We start from the raw sequence: 26,460 nt of genomic DNA, 5'->3' as shown, positions 1-26,460 counted from the left end.
ACATGATCACAATTAAATAAATAGCCATTTGAACATCCATTCAAAATGTACAGTGTATTTTGTATACATATATATATATATTATTTGTATTTTCATAAGACACTTTTGTCTGTAATGAATGACTGTATATAATGACTGAATGTTTGTTACATTATTCAACAAACACTTATTGAGGACATCTTCTGTGTCTGAACGAGGGATGCAAACAAGGTGAGAAAGAATGATGTCTCCACTCACGAACTCATTGTAAAGAAGGGAAGAATAAATGTACACCATAATATTACAATATCACCAGTGATAATCAATGTGGTTTAAGAGCATGGAGGAGGAAATTCCTATCCTGACATGGGTAGATGATCAATGAAGCATTCACATATTGTTAGCATTTGGCTGGTTTGGAATCATTCATATTCATTCAATAAATTTCCCCGAGTGTCTAATGTTTCCTGGACATGTACTGGCGTATATCCAAGGCAGTGATGTTAAACAAGTGAGGCAAGGCCCCACCAAGGTGAAATTTCATGGTTTTTTACAGAAATTAATTTGCAACTATGATAATAACATATGCTATGAATGAAAAGAACAGGATATTATTTTTCTCAATTACAGAAAATGATAAGGTAGGTTGGGAGAGCATGGAAGGCATTCAAGGAATAGAATTTACCAAGCCAAAGGTGGGGTCAAAGTACATTTCAAGAAAATAAAACACTATTTACTTCCTCACTCTATCAATCCTTATGAGAGAGCAGAGATACAACAAAATTTTATTTTCATAGTAACTTCAAGTTAATAATATAATTAAACTTTGTTAGACTATGAGCATTTTACTATTTGCTAAAACCTAGAGGCACTTATTTTTAATGGTATTTAAGTAGGAAACATACTTAGCCATACAAAAAATTAAGAAATTAACACAAATTTCTATTGTTAGTACACTACTAAATGTTATTATGAAGCAAAGGTATGATTTTTAGTACAGCCAACACTAATTCTTATTTACAAATAAGGATAATAAATTTTTATATCCCTCATCTCTCTCAATGAACATTAAACTCAAGAAGGGACTACTGGTATTACCATTTATACTATGTTGTTTTTTTTTAATTTCCAGAAGGAAGACATTCATAATTCGGAAAGTAGATTAAACAGTAACCAGATCTCATTAGGAAATTTGAGGGACATAACTCAGTTCAGCTGATGCTAATTAATATATTTTTATTCAGAATATCTTGTCTTCAAAATTCTCCCTTTAATACAGAGGGTTCAGTTTCTTGTAAAAGGCAATTTAGTTGTTACATAAAAACTAGGTTAGAAAATAATAAAGTCCTAACTCCCTTCCAAATAGCTACCACTTAATATCAAAGTGACATGTGGTAGAATCCGTCCTAGAATTTTGCCCTTTGCTCATTAACTAAATGCATTGCTTTGGGACTAACCGACTTTACCTGAGGTGAGGGTAAGTCAAGAAGTTTTCCAAGTCGAGGGAACAGAATGTGTAAAGCCCCAAAGGGACAGAAAGAAAGCCTTCTGTGTGTACAAAATACAAGAGAGGGACAGAAGTCTCCAGTTTAAAAAGGGGATGGAGAAGCTTGAAAGACCATTGGAATTTGCAGCATATGAAGGATTTTTTTACTTTTATGCTAAAAGCAACCAAAATTGTAATCAAGGTGGGGGCGGGAGGCTGGTTAATGCTTGGAATTTTTGTCTATAGCTCTAGCATTTCATGCTTTCTATTGGTGTGAATATTTTCTTAAAAATAAAAATTACATTTGAATATCTAAGGACCAGGACTATAACATGGTTATTTTATCTTTATACTCTCTTCATAATTGATATAGATCACGGAAAAGTCAAATCGATTCAGTAATGTCCAAAACTGCCTGAGCATTACTGAAACGGCCACTAGTTCCATAATGCATTTATTTTGCCATTGATTTTTGACTTAGATTTGTGGAAAAATATTAGCTTCCCTGATACTTGGCTGCCTCAAGCTAGAAGTAATAATGTTTATTTGAAGTAAACTATAAACATTTTGAGACTGTTAAGATAAGAATATTATTTTATAGATCCACAAAATAATTCATTTATGTGCTTATTAATATTCTTTTTAAATATGTGTATGACTATCAACTCTGTGACTTTATCTTTGAATGTAGATGTGTGTGAATATGAAATCTCTCTTTTAACTGTTTAATGTTTCATTGAACAGACAAAAAACATAGCTTTGTAGGAATAAAATTATGACACAGATTCAACAAGTGTTTGGTTTTACATTTCTTTACATTTTATGAGCTTATTTTCACTATTTTTGTTTAGTTATTGACTGAAAGATGACATTTATTGGGCACTAAATGTATTATTACTTTTTTCTGAGAGAAATATTCTCTGAGTTTGATAATTATATTTTATCAAATATGACTCATTGTGAAATATCAAAAAACATAGAAGTCAGTATTTCATTTTTTCTGAATCAGATCATAACATCAGTAATTTTACATTTACATTAGTAACATTTATTAAATAATTGTTTCTTTATCTTTGTTAGGTTATCACCATTGGAAAACATGTTAAAGGGTACCATTACATCATTGCAAATCTGGTAGGTTAATTAATACTTATTATTTTAATAAAGACTCTTATTCATTAAAAAAATTTGAACAGTCAGCATTTATGAGTGGTATTTACAAAAACATATTTTGATAATATTTCTGAATTTGTTATATTTACTTCCCATTTTATAATTTCTAATCAATTTTCTATTATAAATGATATAAAAATTATAGAACAATATTTGACAAGTTTTATAAATTGTCTTAGAAGATATATTTTAATTATGGGAGTTTTTTCAAAAATATACAAGTTTTAACTGTCTAAATTGCCCCTTTTTTTCTCACTGTCACTGTATTTTATAAACTTTATCCTTTGCCCATTCCTTTGAAGTTTGTAGCACATGTAATAGATGAAATAAATGCCAAGATTTGAAACTGTCAGTAAAAATCTGGAAATATCCAAATATTAATATAGTATTATTTATTTATTTATTTGTTATTTACTAATTTCTATATAAGTAACACATAAAAACTGGGTTCCTATAGCTGATCACTCTTTCATTGGGATTTCTATCAAAGATTATACTGAATGTCTGAGTGGTTAATTGTAATCCCCTCTCTTAAGTATACAAAATGAATTTCAAATTATTAGTTATTTATTTTTTCAAAATAATTTTTAGACCAGCAATAAAAACGAGCTTGAAGCTTTACTGTTACAAAGGTTTGTATTCTTTAAGGAAATATGATTCCATGTGATTGAGGACATTAACCTCCCCAATCTCGGGAAAAAAGGCGAGAAAAGTGGAATGTGGAGAGAATAAGATATTATTCTAAAAGTGTAACAGGCCTCTGAAAAAGTTTCAGATTTATGCAAATGCAGTATATTTCATGGTTTCCGGAATATCAGACCATTACACCAGAAGACATTTTTAGTAGTGATGGAAAGAGATAAAAAAAAAGTAAATTACAACCTTACAACCGATAAATATTATTTTTGCTAGACGGTGGCAACAGTGATTTAGAATATTAAATCTCAAACGTACATGCTATTGGGAGAAGTTGGTTATTTAAGATACATTTGTTTGAAAATGGAATGGCTAACTTCTATAGAAATTCATTAGAATTGACCCTTTTATAACAAGAAATAGGTCCTAAATCACTCCGTACAAGAGAAGTAAGAGTTAAAATAGATTAGTTCAGTATTCAGTCTCTTCAGAACCAAATTCTGTGCAGGAAACAGCCTGGACAGTCAGTCCCCTGTGTAAATGGTGCCATTTCATGAACACAGAGCCACATTGAAAGCTGCGATCTTTAAAAATGTCCAGATGGAGAAGATTATATTGGAACATTGAGAAATAATGACAGAAGGTGGCTCATCAATTTGAGAGTTGATAGCTGATTCTATGAAAAAGGAAAGAAGTATATGAGTGATCAAAGTAAAGAGATTTTTTAAAAAAGAAAGAAACATTTATGCTGCTAGGATGCTTCTAGGGAGAAATCTACAGAATATTTTCTCTGAATTCACATTTTGTTTTTTCTTGTCTGAATACTTGGTATCCTTGCCATGTGGAATTGCTTATGAATCAGTAAATTCAAAGAATCTGTAGTGAGTTTCAGTTTCTGAGAATTTAGAGAACACTTGAAAATTTCAATGACATTTAAGATTGAAGAATGACTTCAAAATAGGAAGGTCTTTCATCCTCTAAACTCTTGATTGGGGATGACCATTTGCCCTGTTCAGTGTCTGATGAGTGTCAAATAGGTGATTATACAAGAGAAAAATCCCCAGATTTTTATTTAATTTCTTCAGAAATTATTGAATGCTTGATTAGGCTCCAAAATTAAGGCTGTGAATGAGTTCCTGATATAGCATTTAAAAGGATAACTTGTAAATGCTAATAAAGCAATGAAGATGTAGTCATAAGGGGATCCACTTACCATTTTTCCAGCTCTTCATATATTGATAAAAACCATTGCTATCCACCTCCCCTGTCTATCTTACAGTAAAGCACACTCATTCAGTCTCTCTCATGCGTGTAGACATTTCAAGTGTCTTACTGCTAACTAGGCAAGCATTGCCAGGCATTTAAGAAGAAGTCCTTTGCCAAGAAGGATGCAATACAAATAACAGAAACAGGATAAGCAGGAATCACAAGAAAAAGGTTTAAAATTGTAATGAGTATCTACAAAAAAATAAGAGAGGCCCTGGTCGGTTGGTTCAGTGCTAGAGTGTCGGCCTGGCGTGCAGGAGTCCTGGGTTCGGTTCCTGGCCAGGGCACACAGGAGAAGCGCCCATCTGCTTCTCCACTCCTCCCCCTCTCCTTCCTTTCTGTCTCTCTCTTTCCCTCCCGCAGCCAAGGCTCCATTGGAGCAAAGTTGGCCCGGGCGCTGAGGATGGCTCTGTGGCCTCTGTCTCAGGCGCTAGGATGGCTCTGGTTGCAACAGAGCAACGCCCCAGATGGGCAGAGCATCGCCTCCTGGTGGGCATGCCGGGTGGATCCCGGTTGGGCGCATGCGAGAGTCTGTCTGACTGCCTCCCCGTTTCCAACTTCAGAAAAATACAAAAAAATAATAATAAAAATAAGAGAAAATATATTGTCTAAAAAAAGAAAAGGAGGTAATGAAAAAGAAGAAAATCAGAGAATAAGAAAGACCTCTGAGAAATTATGTTTTCTAAAATAGCAAGTACCATTAAATGACTTTGAGGACAATGTTGAGAAAAATCTTCCAGATTATGTAATAAAATAACAGTATAATATAAAATGGTGTGTGTATAGGAACCTGTAAAAGATTTAATCAAAGGATTACAGTGTTGGACTATAAGCATTTAGATGGATGGAACAGTGAACACAGGGGAAGGACATTATTAAAGAAATATTCAGAAAAAGTTTCTATAATGAATGACAAATACCAGCCTGCTGAGTACACAAAATATCTCAAAAAAAGTTATCATGCATTTTCAGAGATAAATAGAAGATTTTAAAGATTTCTGGTCAGTAGGAGGGAGGAGGGCAGGAGTATAAAGCAAGTCACATGCAAAAATAAATAAATTTAATAAAATTGCATTTTTCAATAAAACAATGAAAGTCAAGTGGGGAAATGGCCTTCAGATTATGAGGAATTCAATTTAAAATTCTATGCCCAGCCAAAATACTAATCAAATGTGAGAGACGTTCAACATCTCAAAAAATTTACCTCCAATGTGTCTCAGAAAATTATTGACTCTAGCAGAATAAAGGAGTAGAAGATGACAGAAAAGTGTTCAAAGACACGGAGGAATGACTCAGAAAGGCTGCAAAGGAACACTGGAACACTAGGGTAACAGCTGCAGAGTTATGGAAAAGGGAACCAATTCAGATCATAGCATCAAGGAGGAGGTCTCCTGGAAATGAAACACTTAGAGAGAAATGAAATAGATTACCTAATAATGTTTAAATATATTTTATAAAAAGAAATTTACTCATATAAATATGACAAGTTTTCTTGGATCAGTTGGAAAAAAAATAAGGATAGGTATATAGAAATCCACACTAGTGAAGAAAGGAAGTGATTAACATTAGAATGAAATGTTATTCAAGAAGAAAACTAATCCTAGAACATTACATGGCCTTGCTCTGAATAAGAGAATTATAAATATGAAAATAGTAAACACAAAGTGAGTGAGGAGATAAATGATTTGGTTAGGAAATCCTTATCTGGCATAAGCAGAAACTCAACAAAAATACCTAAAGTGGATAAATTAAAAAATATGCAGAAATATAGAGGTAAATAAAGACAAATATTGAAATTAATTTTTTAAAGCAGCTTAACTGGAGATTGGGTGTGGCACTATGATTTTTGTTATATAACCTTTTGTACTATTATATTAATAAAGAGAAAAAACAAAATTATGAGCCAATAACTATTTTTTCTACATAAATAATATTAAAATATGTTTTTTTCTTTCTTTTTTTTTTTTTAAATGAAAGGTAGGAAGTCAGAGACAGACTCCCACATGTAACCCAGCTGGGATCCACCTAGCAAGCCCCTTAATTGGCGATGTTCTGCCCATCCGGGGCTACTATTCCGTTGCCCAGCAACTGAGGCACTTTAGCACCTGAGGCAAGGCCATAGAGCCATCCTCAGCACCCAGGGCCAAATTGCTCAAACTGAGCCATGGATGCAGGAGGAGAAGGAAGAGAGAGAGAGGCAGAGAGAGAAAGAGAGGAGGAGAAGGAGGAGGGATGGCAGATGGTTTCCTCTCCTGTGTGCCCTGACCAGGAATCAAACCTGGGACATGCCAGGACAATGCTCTACCAATGAGCCAACCAGCCAGTGCCTTAAAATATATTTTAATGTCAACAACAAAAATATTTCTATATATTTTGGATTTTAGATAGATTCAAACATTATATACTCTAATAACAAAAATATTTATCATTTTAATTTACTAAATTTGTAATTTCATCTTTGAGAGAATATACCTTCAAATTAAGATATAATTTATGATAGCATAATATGTGAAGTCAAGGGAAACACCATATGGTAGTTTTCATAATGACTGATTTCATTCTCATAGTGCAAGATAAGTAGATTTTTAAAACTTAATATATTTTAGTAAAAATTAAATTTTGTGCTTAATGTGAAATTGTTTAATTGTTCTAAAAAAACACAATTAGGCTGATAAGCATTTTTTTTTCTCATTTAAAAGATGTTTATAATGCCTGAGAGAACAAACAATTTCAATAGTAGGAATAATTTGCTCACAATGTTAGAGCTCTTAGAGAAGTAACTTATTACTAAGTTATCTATAACCATTTGGTGATGCTCTGTGGTAGGTAGATTTAATAAATAAAACCTAGTCCTTATCCATGAAAGATTTCCCAATTATATGAAGAACTTTTATGTACACACAACCAGAAAGCAATCATTGGTTAATGAACCCACTTTGATGTCAAGATGATGCCAGGTGCTGGTGAAGAATTTTGGCTGGTAAATAAATGAAACATTTACTATAGGTTTTTTTATCTCTTATGTGTTCCTTGAAATTTGTAGAACCACAGGCATAGAGTTATTTGGTAAATGTCAAGTTCTATTTGACATAAACGTGTTCTCTGTCTAGGGATTTACTGATGGAGACCTATTAAAAATTCAGTTTGGAGGTGCAAACGTCTCTGGATTTCAGATAGTGGACTATGATGATTCTCTGGTATCTAAGTTTATAGAAAGATGGTCAACACTGGAAGAAAAAGAATACCCTGGCGCGCACACAACGACAATTAAGGTATGTATCCACCTGCCAGCATCTGTATCGACACTGATATCCAACTGCTGGCTTGTAGCCTGTTCTCTGGGACACTTTAGAAAGAAGATAAAAATCTGTTTGTGTTAGTAGTTAAAAATTAACTATCATGATCGATGCAATCAGACAAAAAATCTCTGAATGCTAAGTGCAAGTCTCTGTGCTGATATAAGTACTATCCAGACTGACCTTTTATGTTCCATTGGTTTGGACTCATTGAGGTCTTCCCCTGTTGTTCAGTGTATTGTATTGTATATACACATGCATGTACAGATTTACCTCCAAATATTAAGAATTTCTGCTGATGATAGGAAGGTATTTTTCTGCTGCTGGTCAACTTACTGAGAGCAGAAACAAGAGTAAAATCTTATAGGACAAGAAGTGAGTGGGATGAAGTGATGTCCATGCTTTATGAAACTAAACCGATATAGCCTAGGAGCAAAATCTGTGAACATCTTCAAATGTATAGTGCTTTAGTTTGTTCCTTTGTGTATTATACAGCACATTGTGTACAGACCAGTCAGGACAGTGTGCTTTTTTTCTCACTGCTCTCACAGTTATGTTTATACATCACAGAGATATTTTGTGTTGTTTTCCTGTGCTTAATGGGGAGAACAAATATAGATGTTTGGCTCTAAACTTGTGTCTGGCTATGATGCTGCTTCTAGATAAGGGCTCAAAGCTTAGAAGTTCTCAAGTTTTGGGTGTATAAATGAATCCTATTAATTTCAAGTTAAATTCAGAAAAGCATCCCATAGAAGGTTAAAGAATAACCCAGAGTTAATTTTTTCTCCAAACCAGGTGACTTTGTGTCTGGTGACTTTGACTGAGATTCAGCATGCATCTATTTATAACACTATTGTGTGCTTGTGGGACCACTGTTACCTAACAGGCTGAAAAGTCCAATGGCACCCAGTTTCCGGGTCGGTATCAGTATATGTCTCCACCTGCGCTCAGTGGAGGTCTGATGCTGACTCTATTCTGTGAACTACAGGCCTCCGTCCATTCAGAGATGGTGCCACTTAGGTTCTCTGATGAAGAGTGCATGTGCCATCATCCTCAGAGGGACCTGAAGTGCTCTTTTTGAATTCTTTATTAGTCATCTTGTTGCCTCCCACTGCTGCCTGCTGGGAGAAGGATGAAAGCAAAATGAGATGATTCTTTTTTTCTTGTGGAAGCCACATCATTATTAAAGTTCCTGTGTCATGCCTGAGAATGCAAGGCGATCTAGGGGTAGAAGAGACCTTGGCAACGCATTTGGTTAACATTCTTGCCAAAACCCAGCACCAGATTTCACGCTGTTGAGAGCCTGCCCGGCGACCTTTCTTTGCTCCCTTCCTGCTGTAGCATTTGTCTTCATAGTGGCTCCCTTGTGGCTGCCCCTGCCACGTGTCAGAGAGGTCGTGAAGCCCTCTGCTGTGGGGAGCATAGGCTTCGTTTAAAAACTTCAGACAAGCGGCTCAGCATTCTCATCTCCCCAGTGCAGTGTGGCTGTTAACTCCCAGGTTGCCGTGAAGATTAAACATTTACGACTTAGCATAGCTTTAGAAACATAGGTGCCAATAGGAGACAGTTTCTATGGCTTTAGAAGCTTGATCACAATTACATAAAATTGGTGGGGAGTACATGGCTTTGGGTGGGATTTCATCCTAACACAGACACGTATTGTTTGTGTACTAGAGGACCAGGAACTAAACACATATACATATAATTATATATAGAGTCCACCTTTGATCAACATCTACAGTTGAATGGAAAAGACAAGCATGACAATAAGTAAATATAATAGAGAATGAAGCATGTAAAATATGCCAGCCCCTGCCTATGATTAGTCCAGAAAAGGGGGAGGGTGTTAAGGAAAGCTGTCTGGAGGCGAGACACCTGAGCGAGGCTTTGCATGCAGGTGAGCAGGAGAGAAACAAGGGCGGCGCTCAGGAAAGTGAGACATCCACAGAGACCCAAAGTGCTGCAACACATGACAGATTCAGGGAGACTCAACGGAAGCCCCTGCAAACTATTCCTTCAACAGTCTTCCCATCTCTTCAGTTGTGCTTTCAACCAGAAACATGGAAATGTCCTTGGCTCCTCTCTTTTCCTGGTAAAACCCACATCCAATCTGTCAGGAAAGCTCATCAGCTTTGATTCATCTCCCAGCACCTCTTCCATGACCCTCCCCAAATCCAACCACGTCATGTCTTGGTCCGGATTTCTGCAATGGTCTCCTGTACTGCTTTCCCTTCGTCCACACTTGCCCATCTATCTCCCATGTCTGTGGTCCTTTTAATATATAAAAATAGAATATGTCACTGTACTGCTCCAAGCCCTCCAGTGGCCCTCGGTTTCACCTGAGGTAAAAGCCAGTCCTCCTGTTGGCTGATAAAACCGATACTTTGTCTCCTAGTCACATCTGACCCTCTCTCTCGCCCCTCCCCACCTGCTCTTGCTCACTCTGCTTCATCCACATGGGCCTTTTTGCTCTTCCTGAAGCACAAAAGGTGCCTTCTCACTTTAAGGTCTTTGTGCTACTTCTTTTTCAGAACTATTCTTCCCTTAAACACCTCCCTGCCTAAGCCTTCTGCACTCTTTCGGTCCTTGTTCAAATGCCATCTTCTCAAGGAAGACAGTAGCAGGCTCTCTATTTAAAACTGCAATTTCTGAACCTGTGAGGGTAGATCTCATTGCCTTCTCTGCTCCATTTTTCTCCCCATTATTTCCTTGTACTGTACTGTATTTATTTTACTGGAAGTGGTCTCTCTTCTCTTAAAAGAAAGTGCCACGGGAGCAGGGACTTTGTTGTTCTCGTTGTTTGTTCACTGACAGATCCCCAGCTTCTAGAATAAGGCCTGGCACAGTGGCCCTTTACTAAAGGCTCTCTGCATGAACAAATAGAAAGAAAGCAAAAGCACTGAGCTAGCTCAAATTAGAAGTACCTATCTCAGTTCTGGAAGCAAGAAAAAGGCTTCTTAGAAGAAGTAATATGGAATTTGAAACCTGAAGAAGATATAGGAATTAGGAGAAAAGATAGAGGAAATAAGATATGGAAAGTCCCCAGTGCAAGGAAGATATAAATATTTCTACAGGGCTAAAGGTTGACCAGAGGTGTTTTGAGAAATTTCTCAGAACTAACAGGTTGGAAATATGCAGGTTCCAGATCTCATGTTCTGAGGATATTTTTGTTATTCTGAAAGCAACCTGAAACAACTAGAGGTGACTGATGATCATGGTGTTAATACAGAAAGATTATTGTGCTTGTCCTGGTGACAACAGATTGCAGGCAGTGCATGTGATGGAGAGGGAACTATTAGTAAGATATTGCAAACAATCCAGGCAACAGATAATAGTTATCTAAATTGTGGTGGTGGCATGAGGACAGTGGGAAATAAATACATTTGTTGCATTTGACAATCCTTTCCATTTATTTATAAAATAAGTAATAATTGCAAAAAAAAAAAAAGCGCATAACCATTCATTTATAACATTGCAATAGAAATTGGTTTAATATTTGTGGATTAAAAATAGGAATCTGGAAGGCAATCTGCATCATTTGTATCTAGTGGCCCCAAACCTCATATAGTGGTTAACACAGAGTGAGCACATAATAAATATTTGTAGCCATGAAGAGCAATGAAAAGAAAAATAGAAATACTTTGAAAATATCAAAGCACTGAGAAAGAAACAATACGTAATTATCACTGTTCTAAAATTTGATTTAAATTTGTGCCCTAGCATTTATGGTCTTTTATTCAGCCATGGAAGAAAAGGAGCATTGCTTTCCTTGATAAAATGTGAAATGGCCTGACCAGGCAGTGGCGCAGTGGTTAGAGTGTCAGACTGGGATGCAGAAGGACCCAGGTTCGAGACCCCGAGGTTGACAGCTTGAGCGCGGGCTCAACTGGTTTGAGCAAAAGCTCACCACCTTGCACCCAAGGTCACTGGCTCCAGCAAGGGGGTTACTCTGTCTGCTGAAGGCCCGTGGTCAAGGCACATATGAGAAAGCAATCAATGAACAACTAAAGTGTCACAGCGAAAAACTAATGATTGATGCTTCTCATCTTCTCTCTGTTTCTGTCTGTCTGTCCCTTTCTATCCATCTCTCTGACTCTCTCTCTCTCTCTCTAGAAAAAAAAAAGTGAAATGACTGTACGAATCAGATCTGCACTGTCACAACACCTGGATTTAAATGGGCATTTTACCTTTCTTAAGTTTTTTTTAAAAAAGAGGCCAATTATAAAGATGATTTGCCACTGTCTCAAAAATAATTGATAAATATCTACATTTTTGGATAGATTGTCAGTGTTTTTGGTGTCTTCAACAATTTGCAAGCTATACCTACACATTCAACATTGTAACACCAACAACTTACACCTCAGTTAGCCCTTTGTGTCTGCCATGTCTTGCTGGGGTTGAATTTAACAATAAGTCAAGACTGATATGTGTGTGGCATTTAGATAATGGCTTTCCCACAAGAATCTTATTTTATTCAGGGAAGGACTAGAAAGCACAGACTCAAACTTCCTTAATTGCGGTCCTGAGAGAGTTATTAGGCCTGTCTGAAAATAGTATAATCTTTTTCAGTCAAGTAATTAGTGTCATGCAGTAAAGACTACCCTGGTGGCCTAATAGAATTAATTCTGCTTCTTGAATGTTTTCACTGACCAAAAGCACAGCTGACACATTGGAATCTCCTCCTTTAGATATTAAGGCATTTTGCCATACATGAACCTAGAGGCGTGGCATGCTTAGTTCCTTATACTTTGTGGCTGAAAATTTTAAAATGACTAAACAAAACCCATAAGTTAACAATTTGATATTGATAAAATCACATGTAAAGAATAATTTTTTAGCCTGATCAGGCGGTGGTGCAGTGGATAGAGCGTCAGACTGGGACACAGAAGCCCCAGGTTTGAAAGCTCGAGGTCACCAAATTGAGTGCAGGCTCATCTGGTTTAAGCAAAGCTCACCAGCTTGAGCCCAAGGTAACTGGCCTGAGCAAGGGGTCACTCATTCTGCTGTAGCCCCCTGCTCAAGGCACATACGAGAAAGCAATCAATGAACAACTAAGGTGCCTCACCGAAGAATTGATTCTTCTTATCTCTCTCCTTTCCTGTCTGTCTGTCCCTATCTATCCCTTTCTTTCTGTCTCTCTCTCTGTGTCCCTGTCACAAAAAAAGAATTTTTTAAATAAAAAAATTATTCTTCAATTACAATTTACTTTCAATATTATTTTCTAATAGTAACATAGTAGTTAGAAAATCATATTTAATACCAATCTACTTGGGGGGGTGAACACAATATGGTATACAAAAATATGTTGTCGAATTGAGCATCTGAAACCTGCATAATTATGTTAAACAATTTCACCCCAATAAAATAAATTTTAAAAAAGAATTTCCCCAGTATTTCCAGTACCCACCTGGTACCACACATAGTTATTTCAATATCATTAACTATATTCCTTAGGCTGTAATTTACATCCCCATGAATATTTTGTGACTACCAAATTGTGCTTCTTAATTCCTTCACCTCTTTCATTCAGTCCCCAAACCCCTTTTCCTCTGGCTACCACCAGTCTGCTCCCAAGTTTTAAAAACTATTGCATTATTTAAAGATATATGTATATATTACACCCTTAAAAAAACAAAGTGCATTGTTATTTTTTGTAATTATAATGCAAGATATCTAGGTTCATCACATTTCTTTCTCTTTAAAGGAAATTATTATAAGTAGTCTCTAAGAGTTCTCCCAAATCTCTAATACCATGATTATGTAAAAAGCTAATTTAGGCACACAATAAAAAATACATTAACATTTGTAATTTTTGCTGAATCTCTGACACACATAATGGGTTCTCTGTCCCAAGGTTGTAGTCGCTTGCAAGTAATCATCTCTGAACTCCAGTTGCCGAAATCAAACCCTAATTCACCTTGCAAACTCTCTATTTTATTTTTCATAGCTTATAAAAACTGAGGAACCTTTCCTGCGTTAAGAGATTGCCAGGAATTGGGGATAGTCATGGGGAGGAATTGATGCTACCAATAAAAGATCTGCTTCTAAAACAGTTTTATCTACCTCTGGGTGAATTAAAACCAATGTGTTGATTTGCGTATCTTCTAACTTGGTGAATTGGATTTGTTTTATCTGAAAAGCTGAAACCTTAAGTGAATCAAAAGTTTCAGGATATAAAAGTCTTAATCCATATCAAGATTTGCAGTCAGGGTTAATAGCCAACTGGAAAATTTAGACAAAAAGTATGTTGTTTTTAATGTATTCTTTTTACATAAAGAGCCTTGGGGTAAAATTGTCATGGTGGGTTAAGAATATTGTTATTATATGTAGAGAATCATAAAGGATGTTTATTTTGGTTTCTTGTCAATATAGCTGTCCTTTCATCCTTGGAAATGTGAAGAAGCTTATGTGCTTACTAAAGATATTGAGCATTTTTATTTTTTAATTAAGGTTTATTTTTTAGAACAGTTTTAGGTTTCTAGCAAAATTAACAAACATACAGAGATCTCGCAAAATACCCTCTGCCCCTCACATGCATAGCTTCCTCCAATACCAACTTCACTCCTGAGTGATTAGATTTATTAGAATTGGTGAATCTACTCTAGCATATCATACTTGACATTATGGTTCACTCCTGGTGCTGTACATTCTATGGGTTTGGACTAAGCCTACTTCCATCATTACAGTTTTATACAGAGTATTTTTACTGCTCTAAAAATCCTCCGTACTCTGCCTGGTCATCACTCCTCCCAACCTCAGCTCCTAGCCACCACTGACCTTTTTACTGTTCCATAGTTCTGCCTTTTCCAGAAAGTCATATAGCTGGATTCCTACAGTAGGTAGCCTTTTCAGATTGACTTTTTCATTTACTATATTCACTTAAAGTTCCTCCAGGTGTTTTCATGACTTCATAGCTCATTTCTTTTTGAGCACTGATAATTTCTATTGTCTGCATGCACCACACTTATTTACCCATTTACCTACTGAAGAACATCTTGGTTGCTTCCAAGTTTTGACAATTATAAATAAAGCAGCTATGAACATCTGTGTGCTGGTATTTGAATGAATATATGGTTTCAAATCCTTTGGGTAAATACCACCAGTGTGATGGCTAGATCAAATGGTAGGAGGATGTTTAGTGTTGTAAAAAACTGCCAGACTGTCTCCCAAAGTGGTTATACCATTTTGCATTCCCACCAGCAATGAATGAGAGTTCCTGCTGCTCCACTAATGTTGAGTTTTTATGAAGATTTTTGTCATTTTATGAAGTTTCAAAGGGCACGTTTAAAAGGCTTTACAGGAAATTAAAGATGACCTTATCACTAACAGCTCTTTTCTAGAGGATAAACTGCAATTCAATTTGAAATTAAGTCAAGTGAATAATTTTAAGTTTATAATGTATTCCTTAGTACTGTTCTTTTTCCTGTGGCTCTAATTGATTCTTGCATATTGCCAAGAATCTTTTAAAAAAACACTTTCTAAAAATTTTCTTATACGCTTACTTATTTTTCCTAGAGCTCATCAATTTTGACCCTGTTTTTGTAGAATGAAGAAACTGAGAACTATATGGTGTAAGATCACCCAGAGAAATTCTTTTAATTAAGTAAATAATTGACGCTGTTTTTTTTTTTTTTTTTTTAGAGGAGAGAGGCAGGGAAGGAGGGAGAGAGGGAGAGAGAAAGATGAGAAGCATCACCTCATAGTTGTGACACTTTAGTGTTTGTTGATTGCTTCTCATATGTTCTTTGATGAGGTGGAGGGCTCCAGCTGAGCTTTAAGCCAGCGACTTTAGGGCTCAGACCAGCAACCATGAGGTTATGGGTATGATCCCACGCTCAGTCTGGCGACCTCAGGGTTTTAAACCTGGGTTCTCAGCATCCCAGGTCAACGCTCTATCCACTGCACCACCACTTACTTGGTCAAGGATTGATGCTATTTTTAAAATGGGTATGAAAAGTTTACTGGGCCTTATAACTTTTAACACCTCAAAATATGTTACTTAAAATATTATTTTTACAGGAAGTAATTGGTGTTAAGAAAAATTTTAAAATAGTAATTAGTTTGGACGATGATGATCAAACAAAGTTAAACTGTAATGTTACTGTAAGATTTCTCGGGGCCTTTAATATAACAATGTGAGAATTATTTTCTGAACTTACTGGATCACAGACATTTGTATATCACAATAGTGGTTTTCAAAACACTGTAAAAACAAGCTAGTTTTATATCAGGATAGATAGCAAAAAAAGAAAAAATAAAAGAAAAATGCTGGTCATAAACTTTCATTGTTAGCATATTTTACAACAGAAATATGGATTCAAATTCCACTTTGGTCACATAGTTGTGTGACCCTGGGAAAATATAAATATGAAATTGGAAATAAAAACATTCGTTGCACAGGATTTTTTTTTGTTTTTTTTTCCCCAAATTTATTTGGTTTATTTATTTTTATTTTTATTTATTTATTTATTTATTTATTTATTTATTTATTTATTTATTTTTTGAATAATTTTATTTTTAATGGGGCGATATCAATAAATCAGGATACATATATTCAAAGATAACAACTCCAGGTTATCTTGTCATTCACTTATGTTGCATACCCATCACCCAAAGTCAGATTGTCCTCTGTCACCTTCTATCTAGTTTTCTTTGTGCCCCTCCCCTTTTCCCTCTCCCTCTCCCCCTCCCCCCGTAACCGCCACACTCTTATCAATGTCTCTTAGTTTCACTTCTGTGTCCCACCTACGTATGGAATAATGCAGTTCCTGTTTTTTTCTAATTTACTTATTTCACTTCGTATAATGTTATCAAGATCCCACCATTTTGCTGTAAATAATCCGATGTCATCATTTCTTATGGCTGAGTAGTATTCCATAGTGTATATGTGCCACATTTTCTTTATCCAGTCATCTATTGACAGACTTTTTGATTGTTTCCATGTCCTGGCCACAGGATTTTTAAAAAAGGGTTTTCTAGGAAATTATCCAGCTCAGATCTGGCACAAGGAGAACTGGGTCAACATCAATATTTTCTTTTTTCCTCACCTTGTTTTTCAGCACTCCTGTGACTTAGAAAAGGCATTGCTCTCATTTCATTGATAAGAAACCTTGGACGCTGATAGTTTAATCTGCCTAAAAGCAACAGAGCAGTAAATTATAAAATCAAAACTTGAGCCTGTCTTTTTGTTACTATATGTAATTCTTTCTCAACTATACTCAACACAATTTCCACTGCCAAGGAAAATTTAGAAAGTGGCAATTCATAGAAAATTTTGTAACATTTCATAATACCTAAAATCTAATACTTCATTTTTGAATGATATATACATATATATTTTTTCTATTTAAGTATGGTATAGATAAACATACATTTAGGAATAAGTCTATCATTACGAAGACCCATAAAATTTATATTTTAGCCTATATTTATCCTCTTTTTATGTTCATTAAATTCTAAATGTACACAGAGCTACTTTTCATTTCCTCTTTTTTGGTTGTCAGAATATTGTTTTCTGCTATTAATAGTGAGAATTGGGCATAACAAACATATTTGAAATGAATATTTTATTTTAGAACAATAAATCTCGATAAATACACTTTTAGAATGGAATCCAAAGCATATTTGGAAAATGGACCATAAAAGCATTTTCCCAGATTTCTTCTTAAAGTCCAGATATGATATGATTGTGATATAACACGACAAACCATAATGGCCCTCTGCTGAAATATAAATTTCCAACTCATCTGAGGGATTTCACAGAACATAAACATCAGGGCAGAGATGATGCATTTGTTTTCAAAGAAGGAGGTAGTTATGCTGCCATCGTGTTCCCTTTAAATTAATTCACATCAAGTTTAGTGAATGGTAGAATAAAGCTGAAATATTTAACTATCCAATCAAAATGTGAACATATTTGTTTAGAAGAAGAAATGAGCCACATATGCAGAACATAAACAAAATGAAACTCTAGATACAGAGGCTGTTGATTTTCTCTTGGCCCAGAATTGGGTTTCTATGATTGTGACTTTTAATTTAAAATGATAATAGGTTTGAGACTTGATTAGATTTGAACGTTTGAGAAGGTTGAAAGGATTTTTTCTTCTTAGTGTGCTCATGCTCTGAATCATAATTATAGCGTGCCTCATGGAACTAAATGGTTTTCGTTGATTCAAACTAATCTTATTTTTTAAATGTAGTTCACCAACATTTATAGGCCTCTAAAACATTTAGCAGATGGTTTTGTAGATTTCTCATAGTGATGTGAGTGAGCTCAGTCAATGAAGATTTGGCTTTGAACTATTATCATAATTTTTATTGGAAATTGCAACACTTTTAAAAATACACAATGTATTCAATTTAAGCTCTGTTTCCTACTTAGTAACTTAGCCTTTATTGTGAGAATTACATTGGTAATGAACTGAATGCTGTATAAGAAGGCAAATTAATCTGTTTCTTTTTTTCTTTAAGGTAATAGACACAAACATGCCAGTGAAACAGAGAAATCCTGATTAGTATTTTATATAAAGAAGTCTTACTTAAGTAGATATGACTTGAAACAATGTTTTTGATATAATACAGGGTTTTAAAAATATGGTACATGGATATCATAGAATACTAGAAAAATAAATAAAGTCATGGATATCTCGAGTGCTTTATTATTAAAACAATAGTTTATTGGGGGGTTTTTAGAGAGTGAGAGAGAAAGGGACAGACAGAAACAGACATGCAGGAAGGAAGAGAGATGAGAAGCATCAATTTTTCATTCCGGCACCTTAGTTATTCATTGATTGCTTTCTCATATGTGCCTTGACCGGGGGTCTCCAGCAGAGATAGTGACCCATTGCTCAATCCAATGACCTTGGACTCAAGCCAGCAACCTTGGCCTTCAAGGCAGTAACCTTTGGGCTCAAGCCAGGGACCATGGGATCATGTCTATGATCCCATGCTCAAGCTTGCAACCCTGTGCTCAAGCTGGTGAGCCTGCACCCAAGCCCGATGAGCCTGTGCTTAAGCTGACAACCTCAGGTTTCAAATCTGGGTCCTCAGCATCCCAGGTCAACACTCTATCCTCTGTTTCACTACCAGTCAGGCCAGGAATTATATTTTCAATCTAAGAATATAAATTGCCTAAATGGATCTGTAACATACTATATTTGGCTAATTTTTTTCATACAGAATTTAAAGAAAAGAATTACAGGTTTTGGAAAAAAATGGTAATAGGTTCTATTTAAATCTGTCCAGTTTGGATATTTATTGGAAACTTAAGTACAGCCATCTAAGAGATAATCTAGATATATCAGGAAGGACTCACAAATAGACCTACAATAGCATTGCTTAACTAGAAAATGAGAAGAAATTCCACTAGGAAAATTTAGAGGTAAATATGAGTATCGTATTATAGTTAAGAGTACTATCAAAGTGCACATGACCTTCAGATCATTTTCTCTTCTTCTTCCTATAAACTTTCCCATTAAATTTGATTCATTTACATGAATAATGAAAGCAATTCAATTAAACTAATCCATGCAAACTGAATGAATGATAACCTCACACTATAATTTTTAGCATTAAAGAAATGGAGGCTTAAAAATATTTAATCAAGAAAATACCTTATGAATTCATGTTCTGTGGAATCAAAAGAACAAAATGAACGAACAAAATTGAATCTGACTCACAGACACAGAGAACACACTGATGTTTACCAGTGGGGAGGGGTTTGGGGGATGGGGTTAAAAATGGTGGAGAGATTAAGAAGTACAAATTTTCTAGTTACAAAATAGCCACAGGGATGTAAATTCTAGCATAGGGAATATACTCAATAATATTTTAATAAGTATGTATAGGGCCAGTTGGGTACTGAAAATATTGGGGGAAAACACTTTGTAAGGTATGGTCTGACCGTTATGCTGTACATTTGACACTAATACAAAATAATATTTAATATAAATTGCAATTGAAAAATTAAAAAATTCTGGATGCATGGAGGAATAATTCATACCACATGAACTTATTTTCTCATTTTCCTAGTTGTAATATCTCTCATATTAAAAAGAAAAAGGGAAGACATTTATCTACCATCAGACCAGTTCATAGAACTATAATAAATAGGTTTATTGCTGTTATCTGTCTATAAAACTTATCACTGGACAGGGAGAAAATGCGGGTGTCATAAAGATGGCTCATATCAAGATCTCTGACCTTCCTTTCCTTTCTTTCATCCTTTCTTCTTTCCTTCCTTTCTTCCGGCCTTCCTTCAAGTCCCTTCAGGATTCCCAACCCTGCCCTGGACTCTGAGAATTCAGTGGTGACTGACAAGTTAGATAAGATTTCTACTTCTCTAGAGTAAATATTCTAGTTGAGAGGAGAAATTAAGTAGATAAATGAAGAATAGTTGAGCAAGATGCTCAGATACGAGTAGAGACTATGAAGAGAATAAACAAGGCCATGTGAAGGAGAGTGACTAGGAGTGGGCTGCACAGGAAGTCATGTCTGAGCACCTGGATGCAAGTTAAAGCCGTGGACTGAATGAGATCACTTAAAGAGAACAAGGAGGGTTGATGTGGAAAGACAGATTTAGGCAATCCTCTTAAATCTTCTCATAAAGAAAAGATACAAAAGATGGAAGTGGAGTTGGTGGATGTTACCTTCACTTCCTCCTAGGACCAAACAGGAATTACAACTGAGATATACAGTCGTCCTTTGCCATATTGCGGTTCACTTTTCACAGTCTCACTGTATCGTATATTTTTAAATTGTATATATCTAATTTTATATCATGGATTTTTTGCTATATTGTGGGATTTTAGCAGTATATATGTGTTTTTATATATTTATTATTCTAATTATTTTTGTTGTAAAATAAGCATATTCTAGCCTAAAAAATGAAAGCAATATAAAAATTATAGTAAAATATTAATTAAAACATATTAAAAGATTAAATCAAATAAAATATGTAGCATAGAATTTTATATGTTGTTAAAATTACATAGTTTTAAGAATGTAGAAAGTGTTTAAAAGCATAGGGAGTGTTTCTAAGAGTGTGAGGAGGGTTTATAAAGCCTTAAAAATAGAAATAATAAAATAAATACAAGATTGCTACTTTGTAGATTTTCGCCTATTGCGGGGGGTTCTGGAACCTAATCCCCATGATAGACAAGGGACCACTGTAGACCATCAAGCTGAATAACCAACTGAAGACTAATTGAAGAGAAGGTAGGAAGAATGGTGATGCAAAAAAAAAAAGGTGGCAGCTGAGATTCCAGAAGAAATGAATAAATTCCTAGAAATATAAAATCTTCTAAAACTGAATGAAGCAGACTCAGAGAATCTGAATAGATAGATTACAATATAAAATTGAAGCAATAATACAAAAGCTCTCAACAAACAGAAGTCCTGACTGGATGACCACACTAGTGAATTTTACCAAACATTCAAAAAACTTAACACCCATCTTTCTCAAACCATTCCAAAAAATTAAAGAGGAGGGAAGACTCCCAAGATCGTTTTATAAGGCCAGCATTTTCCTAATACCAAAGTCAGATAAAGGCACTACAAGAAAAAATAATTATAGACCAATATCCCCGATGAGCATAGATGCTAAAATCCTCAATGAAATATTAGCAAACTGGATCTAGGAATACATTAAAAAGATTATACACTGTAATCAAATGAAATTTTTTATTCTGAGGATTTAAGGTTGGTACAATATCCACAAATCAATAAATGTGATACACCACATGAACAAAACAAAGGATAAAAATCACATGATCCTATCAATAGATGCAAAATAAAAGCATGTGATAAAACTGTCATCAAAGTGGGAATAGCGGGAATATACCTCCATGTAATAAAGGACATATATGACAAACCTACAGTCAGCATCAAACTCAATAAGCAAAAATTACAAGTGTTTCCCTTAAGGTTCCCTTCCAACAAGACAAGGATGTTCACTTTTACCACTTTTATTCAACATAGTACTGGAAGTCCTAAACACAGCAATCAGACAAGAAGACTAAATAAAAGCATCTAAACTGGAAAAGAAGTAAAACTATATTTTGGAGATGACATGATTCTGTCTATTGAGAATCTTAAAGATTCCACCATAAAAATACTAGACCTGCAAATGAATTTAGTAAAGTTGCAGGATACAAAACAAATGTTCAGAAATTAGCTGCATTTCTATATACTATCAATGAACTATCAGAAAGAAAACTAAGAAAACAGTCACATTTACAATTGCATCAAAAAAAAAAAAAAAAACAAAACCAACCTAGAAATAAATTTAACCAAAGATATAAAATACCTATACTTGGAAAATTATAAGACACTGAAGACAGAAACTGAAGAAGATTCAAATAAGTAGAAGCATATACTATGTTCATGGTTAGGAAGAATTAACATCATTAAAATTTTAATATTACCCAAAGCAATCATAGATTTAATGCAATTCTTATTAAGATACTAAAGCATATTTTACAGAACTAGAATAAATATTCCAAAAGTTTACATGGAACCACAAAAGACCCTGAGTAGTCACAGCAATATTGAGAAAAAAAGAACAAAGTTGGAGGAATCATGCTACTGGATATCAGACTATACTGCAAGGCCACAGGTTATCAGAATATCATGGTACTGGCATAAAAACAGATATATAGATAAAAACAAACAGAGTAGAGAGCCCAGAAATACAACCACTCTTTTATGATCAATTAATATTTGACAAAGAAAGTAAAAACATACAATGAAAAAAGATAATCTATTCAATAAATGTTGTTGGAAAAAATTGGAAACTAGGTCATCTTTTTACTCCAAACACAAGATTAAACTCAAAATGAATTAAAAACTTACATGTTAGACTTCAAAACATAAAAATTCTAGAAGAAAACATAGACAATAAATTCTCAGACATTTCTTGTAGCAACATGGTTTTCTGATATATCACCTTGGGAAAGGGAAATAAAAGAAACATTAAAAAATGGGACTAGATCAAACCAAAAAAGCATATGCCCAGGAAAGGAAACCATCAACAAAAGAAAGGGCAACCCACTGAATGGGAGAACATATTCGCCAATGATATATCTGATAAGCAGTTAATATACAAATTTAAAAAGAATTTATACAAGTCAACACCAAAAAAAATCCAATTAAAAAAAAGCAGACAAAATGTCTGAACAGACACTTCTCCAAAGAGGACAGACATACAGATAGCCAATGGACATATGAAAAGATGCTCAACATCCCTAGTCATCAGAGAAATGTAGATTAAAACCACAATGAGATATCACTTCACACCTATCAGAATGGCTGCTATCAATAAATCAACAAGTGTTGGTAAGGATGTAAAAAGAGGGTACTATTGATAAAAATGTAGACTGGTGCAACCACCGTGGAAAACAGTATGGAATTACCTGAAAAAATTAAAAATAGAACTGGTTTTTTTTGTTTTTTTTTTTTTGTATTTTTCCGAAGCTGGAAACGGGGATAGACAGTCAGACAGACTCCCGCATGCGCCCGACCGGGATCCACCCGGCACGCCCACCAGGGGGCGATGCTCTGCCCCTCCAGGGCGTCTCTCTGTTGCGACCAGAGCCACTCTAGCACCTGGGGCAGAGGCCAAGGAGCCATCCCCAGCGCCCGGGCCATCTTTGCTCCAATGGAGCCCTGCTGTGGGAGGGGAAGAGAGAGACAGAGAGGAAGGAGAGGGGGAGGGGTGGAGAAGCAGATGGGCGCTTCTCCTGTGTGCCCTGGCCGGGAATCGAACCCGGGTACCCTGCACGCCAGGCCGACGCTCTACCACTGAGCCAACCGGCCAGGGCCAATAGAACTGTTTTATGACTCAGAAATCTGAAGAAACCTGAAACACTAATTTGAAAAAATATATGCACCCCATATTCACTGCAGTGTTATATATAATAGCCTGGATTTAGAAGCAGCCCAATTGTTCATCAGTAGATAAGTGGATAAAATAGCTATGGTATATTTACACAATGGAATACTACTCAGCTGTAAAAAAGAAGAAAATCTTACCCTTCAGGTATACAAAATAGTATGCGTGAAGCCTATATAGTTTTAGTAACAATGTCACTCCAATAAATTCAATAAAAATTTAAAAAATTCTCATGAAGGAAACAGATAATGAGGGTGGTAATTAGAAGGAGATACAAACCTAAGAAGCAGTTAGCATAGTAATCTAATATCTATCTTCTATCTATCTATCTATCATCTATCTATTATGTATTTATCTATCTATTGTGGTAGAAGACATTAGAGAAGTTGATTTGCTAATAAAGATGATCTAAAGAGAGGGAAAAAAAGACTGATTCAGAATATTGAGGGTGTAATTATAAAAAAAAGAATATTTCACTAGGATCAGAGGGCTTGTTAGAGTGGCTGTCCTGATGTAGGAATGTGGTCACCTCACATGTCGTCAACTCAGGAGGAAAATAGAATGTGGAAATGTATAGTTTTATGGTTGAAAGATAAGCAGGTTTTGTCTAATAGTTTCTATTTTCTCAGTGACATATAGGGTAAGATAATCAGCAGGAATTTAGATAAAGAAAAGTATGTGGAGGTGTGGGTATTCATGAAGATGAAAGAAGTTAGAAAATAGTCCTTTTTGAGAGTGGAAGAACTAAATCCGAAAGGAAGAAGGATTATTTGGAAATCTTGAGTGCTCATTTTGAATTCATGGTTAAGAATTTTTAGAGTGTCACAAAATCAGTATGATATTGCACATTTTTTCCCAGATGCACTGTACTCTTGTAATGTACAGATCGAAAAATACTCAATGAGAGAAATAGCCTCGGCATCCATTAAAGCTTTTATATTAAAATGTGACTTGTTATTACTGACAGCAGCAGCATACGTTGGATAGGTGGCAGGATATATACATGCACATAATAATACAAACAATGTATAATACACAAATAGGTTTTTTTTCCTGCTTGTTCTTAGCTACTGTAATAATCTTGCTGTGCTGTTGGCATCTGAATACCGTAAGTTTGTAACGAATGTTATTACTGTTGAAGAATGAGGGGAGCATAGATGTTATCAAGTTTGGTTGTTCTCTAACTTGATTACAATAAACATTTAAGGAAAGTTAAAAACAAACATTCCAAAGTCCATTGTAGGTCTACATGTATGTGTATCACTGCAGTTGATTAGACAAAGGCTCCTGAAACTGATCAGTATTTTTTCCTTATTGCCAAATGAGTTTCTCATTAGACAATGAAGAAATAGCTACTGATTGATTTGACAATTTCCTGTATCACCAGATCAGGCCATATAGCAATGCTCTAATAAGAAACTGGTTAGAAAAAGACAAAAGAGATTCACAAAGTTATTATAAAAAGTTCTCACCTGAAATAACAGATACTGACATAACAGGAAATGTTGAGAGTCAAGAGTACCTTCCATAGTCCCAATATTTTATACCGCTTCTCTTTGGTTCTTAAGTTTCTAAATGCAGAGATAGTGTCTAATTTCTTGGACTTGACATGGTATTGTATGGTGGGCAACTATAGTCTTGATTACCAGTGTGGAGTAGTTTGAATTTCTTCCCATTCTTACGAAATGTGTGATACTTTTCAGTATACTTCTGCTCTGACTTATGATGCTGTTCAAGTGATGACTGAAGCATTCCGCAACCTTCGGAAGCAGAGAATTGAAATTTCCCGAAGAGGAAATGCCGGAGACTGTCTGGCCAACCCAGCAGTCCCCTGGGGACAAGGGGTAGAAATAGAAAGGGCCCTCAAACAGGTCAGTCACTCAACATGAGTGTTCATGTAATTTAACAATGGCTACCAATTTTTTTTCTGCTGAATTCATCATCCTGGCTTTATTCCTTATGTTATATGTAAAGAGAGTAATATTTTGTAACGACACAAAGGTAGGTTGAACAGTGAAAAAAACCTTATAAATGTAGTTTGCTTGACTTGAGCACAGTGAGAGTAATCGATATAGTTGCGTCTTTGGTTGAAGCACATTTGTGATGTGCTCCTCTCCCATTTCTTCATTAGGTTCAAGTTGAAGGTCTCTCGGGAAATATAAAGTTTGACCAGAATGGAAAAAGAATAAACTATACAATTAACATCATGGAGCTCAAAACAAATGGGCCCCGGAAGGTAAATCATTAGTGATTTAAAGGCATTTCTCAATGTGCGAGAAGGTGAGTTAGCTAACCCGTCACCTCATCTTCCAAAGAGCCGAAGACGGGTATTCACATAGACAGAGTTTTACAACTTTCAGAAACCAGACATGTTTCTGAATATGTTTTTTCTAAATCAAATGTATTCACGTCTGGTAAGAAACACTGAAATGTAATCTTTAAATATAACTATAAATAGAAATGTTATACTTTTTTATTTTTAAGACCAAGGTAAAAAGAGCTTATTGAGAAGAAAAAGAACTATTGCAGAAAGCTCAAGGTTCAGGAGACAAAACATAGCTGATACATTCAATGTCTTTTTAAGAGAAACTTTTATGACTAAAATGTCATTTTTAGACTTTGTTCATATGTCTATAGATCAACCCCAAACAAATGAATATGACAAATAAACACAAAGAGACAATCTATTTTTAAAAATTGTTTTTTTCAGTCCCTTTCTAGTCCTATTAGATTCA

The 26,460-nt window shown here is 35.2% G+C and overlaps 1 protein-coding gene across 6 annotated transcripts in view; it reads left to right on the top strand.

The window, feature by feature from the left end:
• Window positions 1-26,460, top strand: part of GRIA2 (glutamate ionotropic receptor AMPA type subunit 2) — a 130,017-nt gene that overhangs the window by 75,364 nt on the left and 28,193 nt on the right. For all 6 annotated transcript variants that reach the window (XM_066387507.1, XM_066387498.1, XM_066387540.1 and 3 more), the window contains exons 5-8: window positions 2,546-2,599; window positions 7,651-7,812; window positions 25,429-25,596; window positions 25,857-25,961. In XM_066387507.1, the coding sequence (XP_066243604.1) occupies window positions 2,546-2,599; window positions 7,651-7,812; window positions 25,429-25,596; window positions 25,857-25,961 (489 nt within the window). The remainder of the gene's footprint in view (window positions 1-2,545; window positions 2,600-7,650; window positions 7,813-25,428; window positions 25,597-25,856; window positions 25,962-26,460) is intronic.

The sequence above is a fragment of the Saccopteryx leptura genome, chromosome 1 (assembly GCF_036850995.1).
Source record: "Saccopteryx leptura isolate mSacLep1 chromosome 1, mSacLep1_pri_phased_curated, whole genome shotgun sequence".
NCBI lineage: Eukaryota > Metazoa > Chordata > Mammalia > Chiroptera > Emballonuridae > Saccopteryx > Saccopteryx leptura.
Note: the sequence above shows the minus strand (reverse complement) of the source record. Positions and strands in the feature narration are given on the sequence as shown.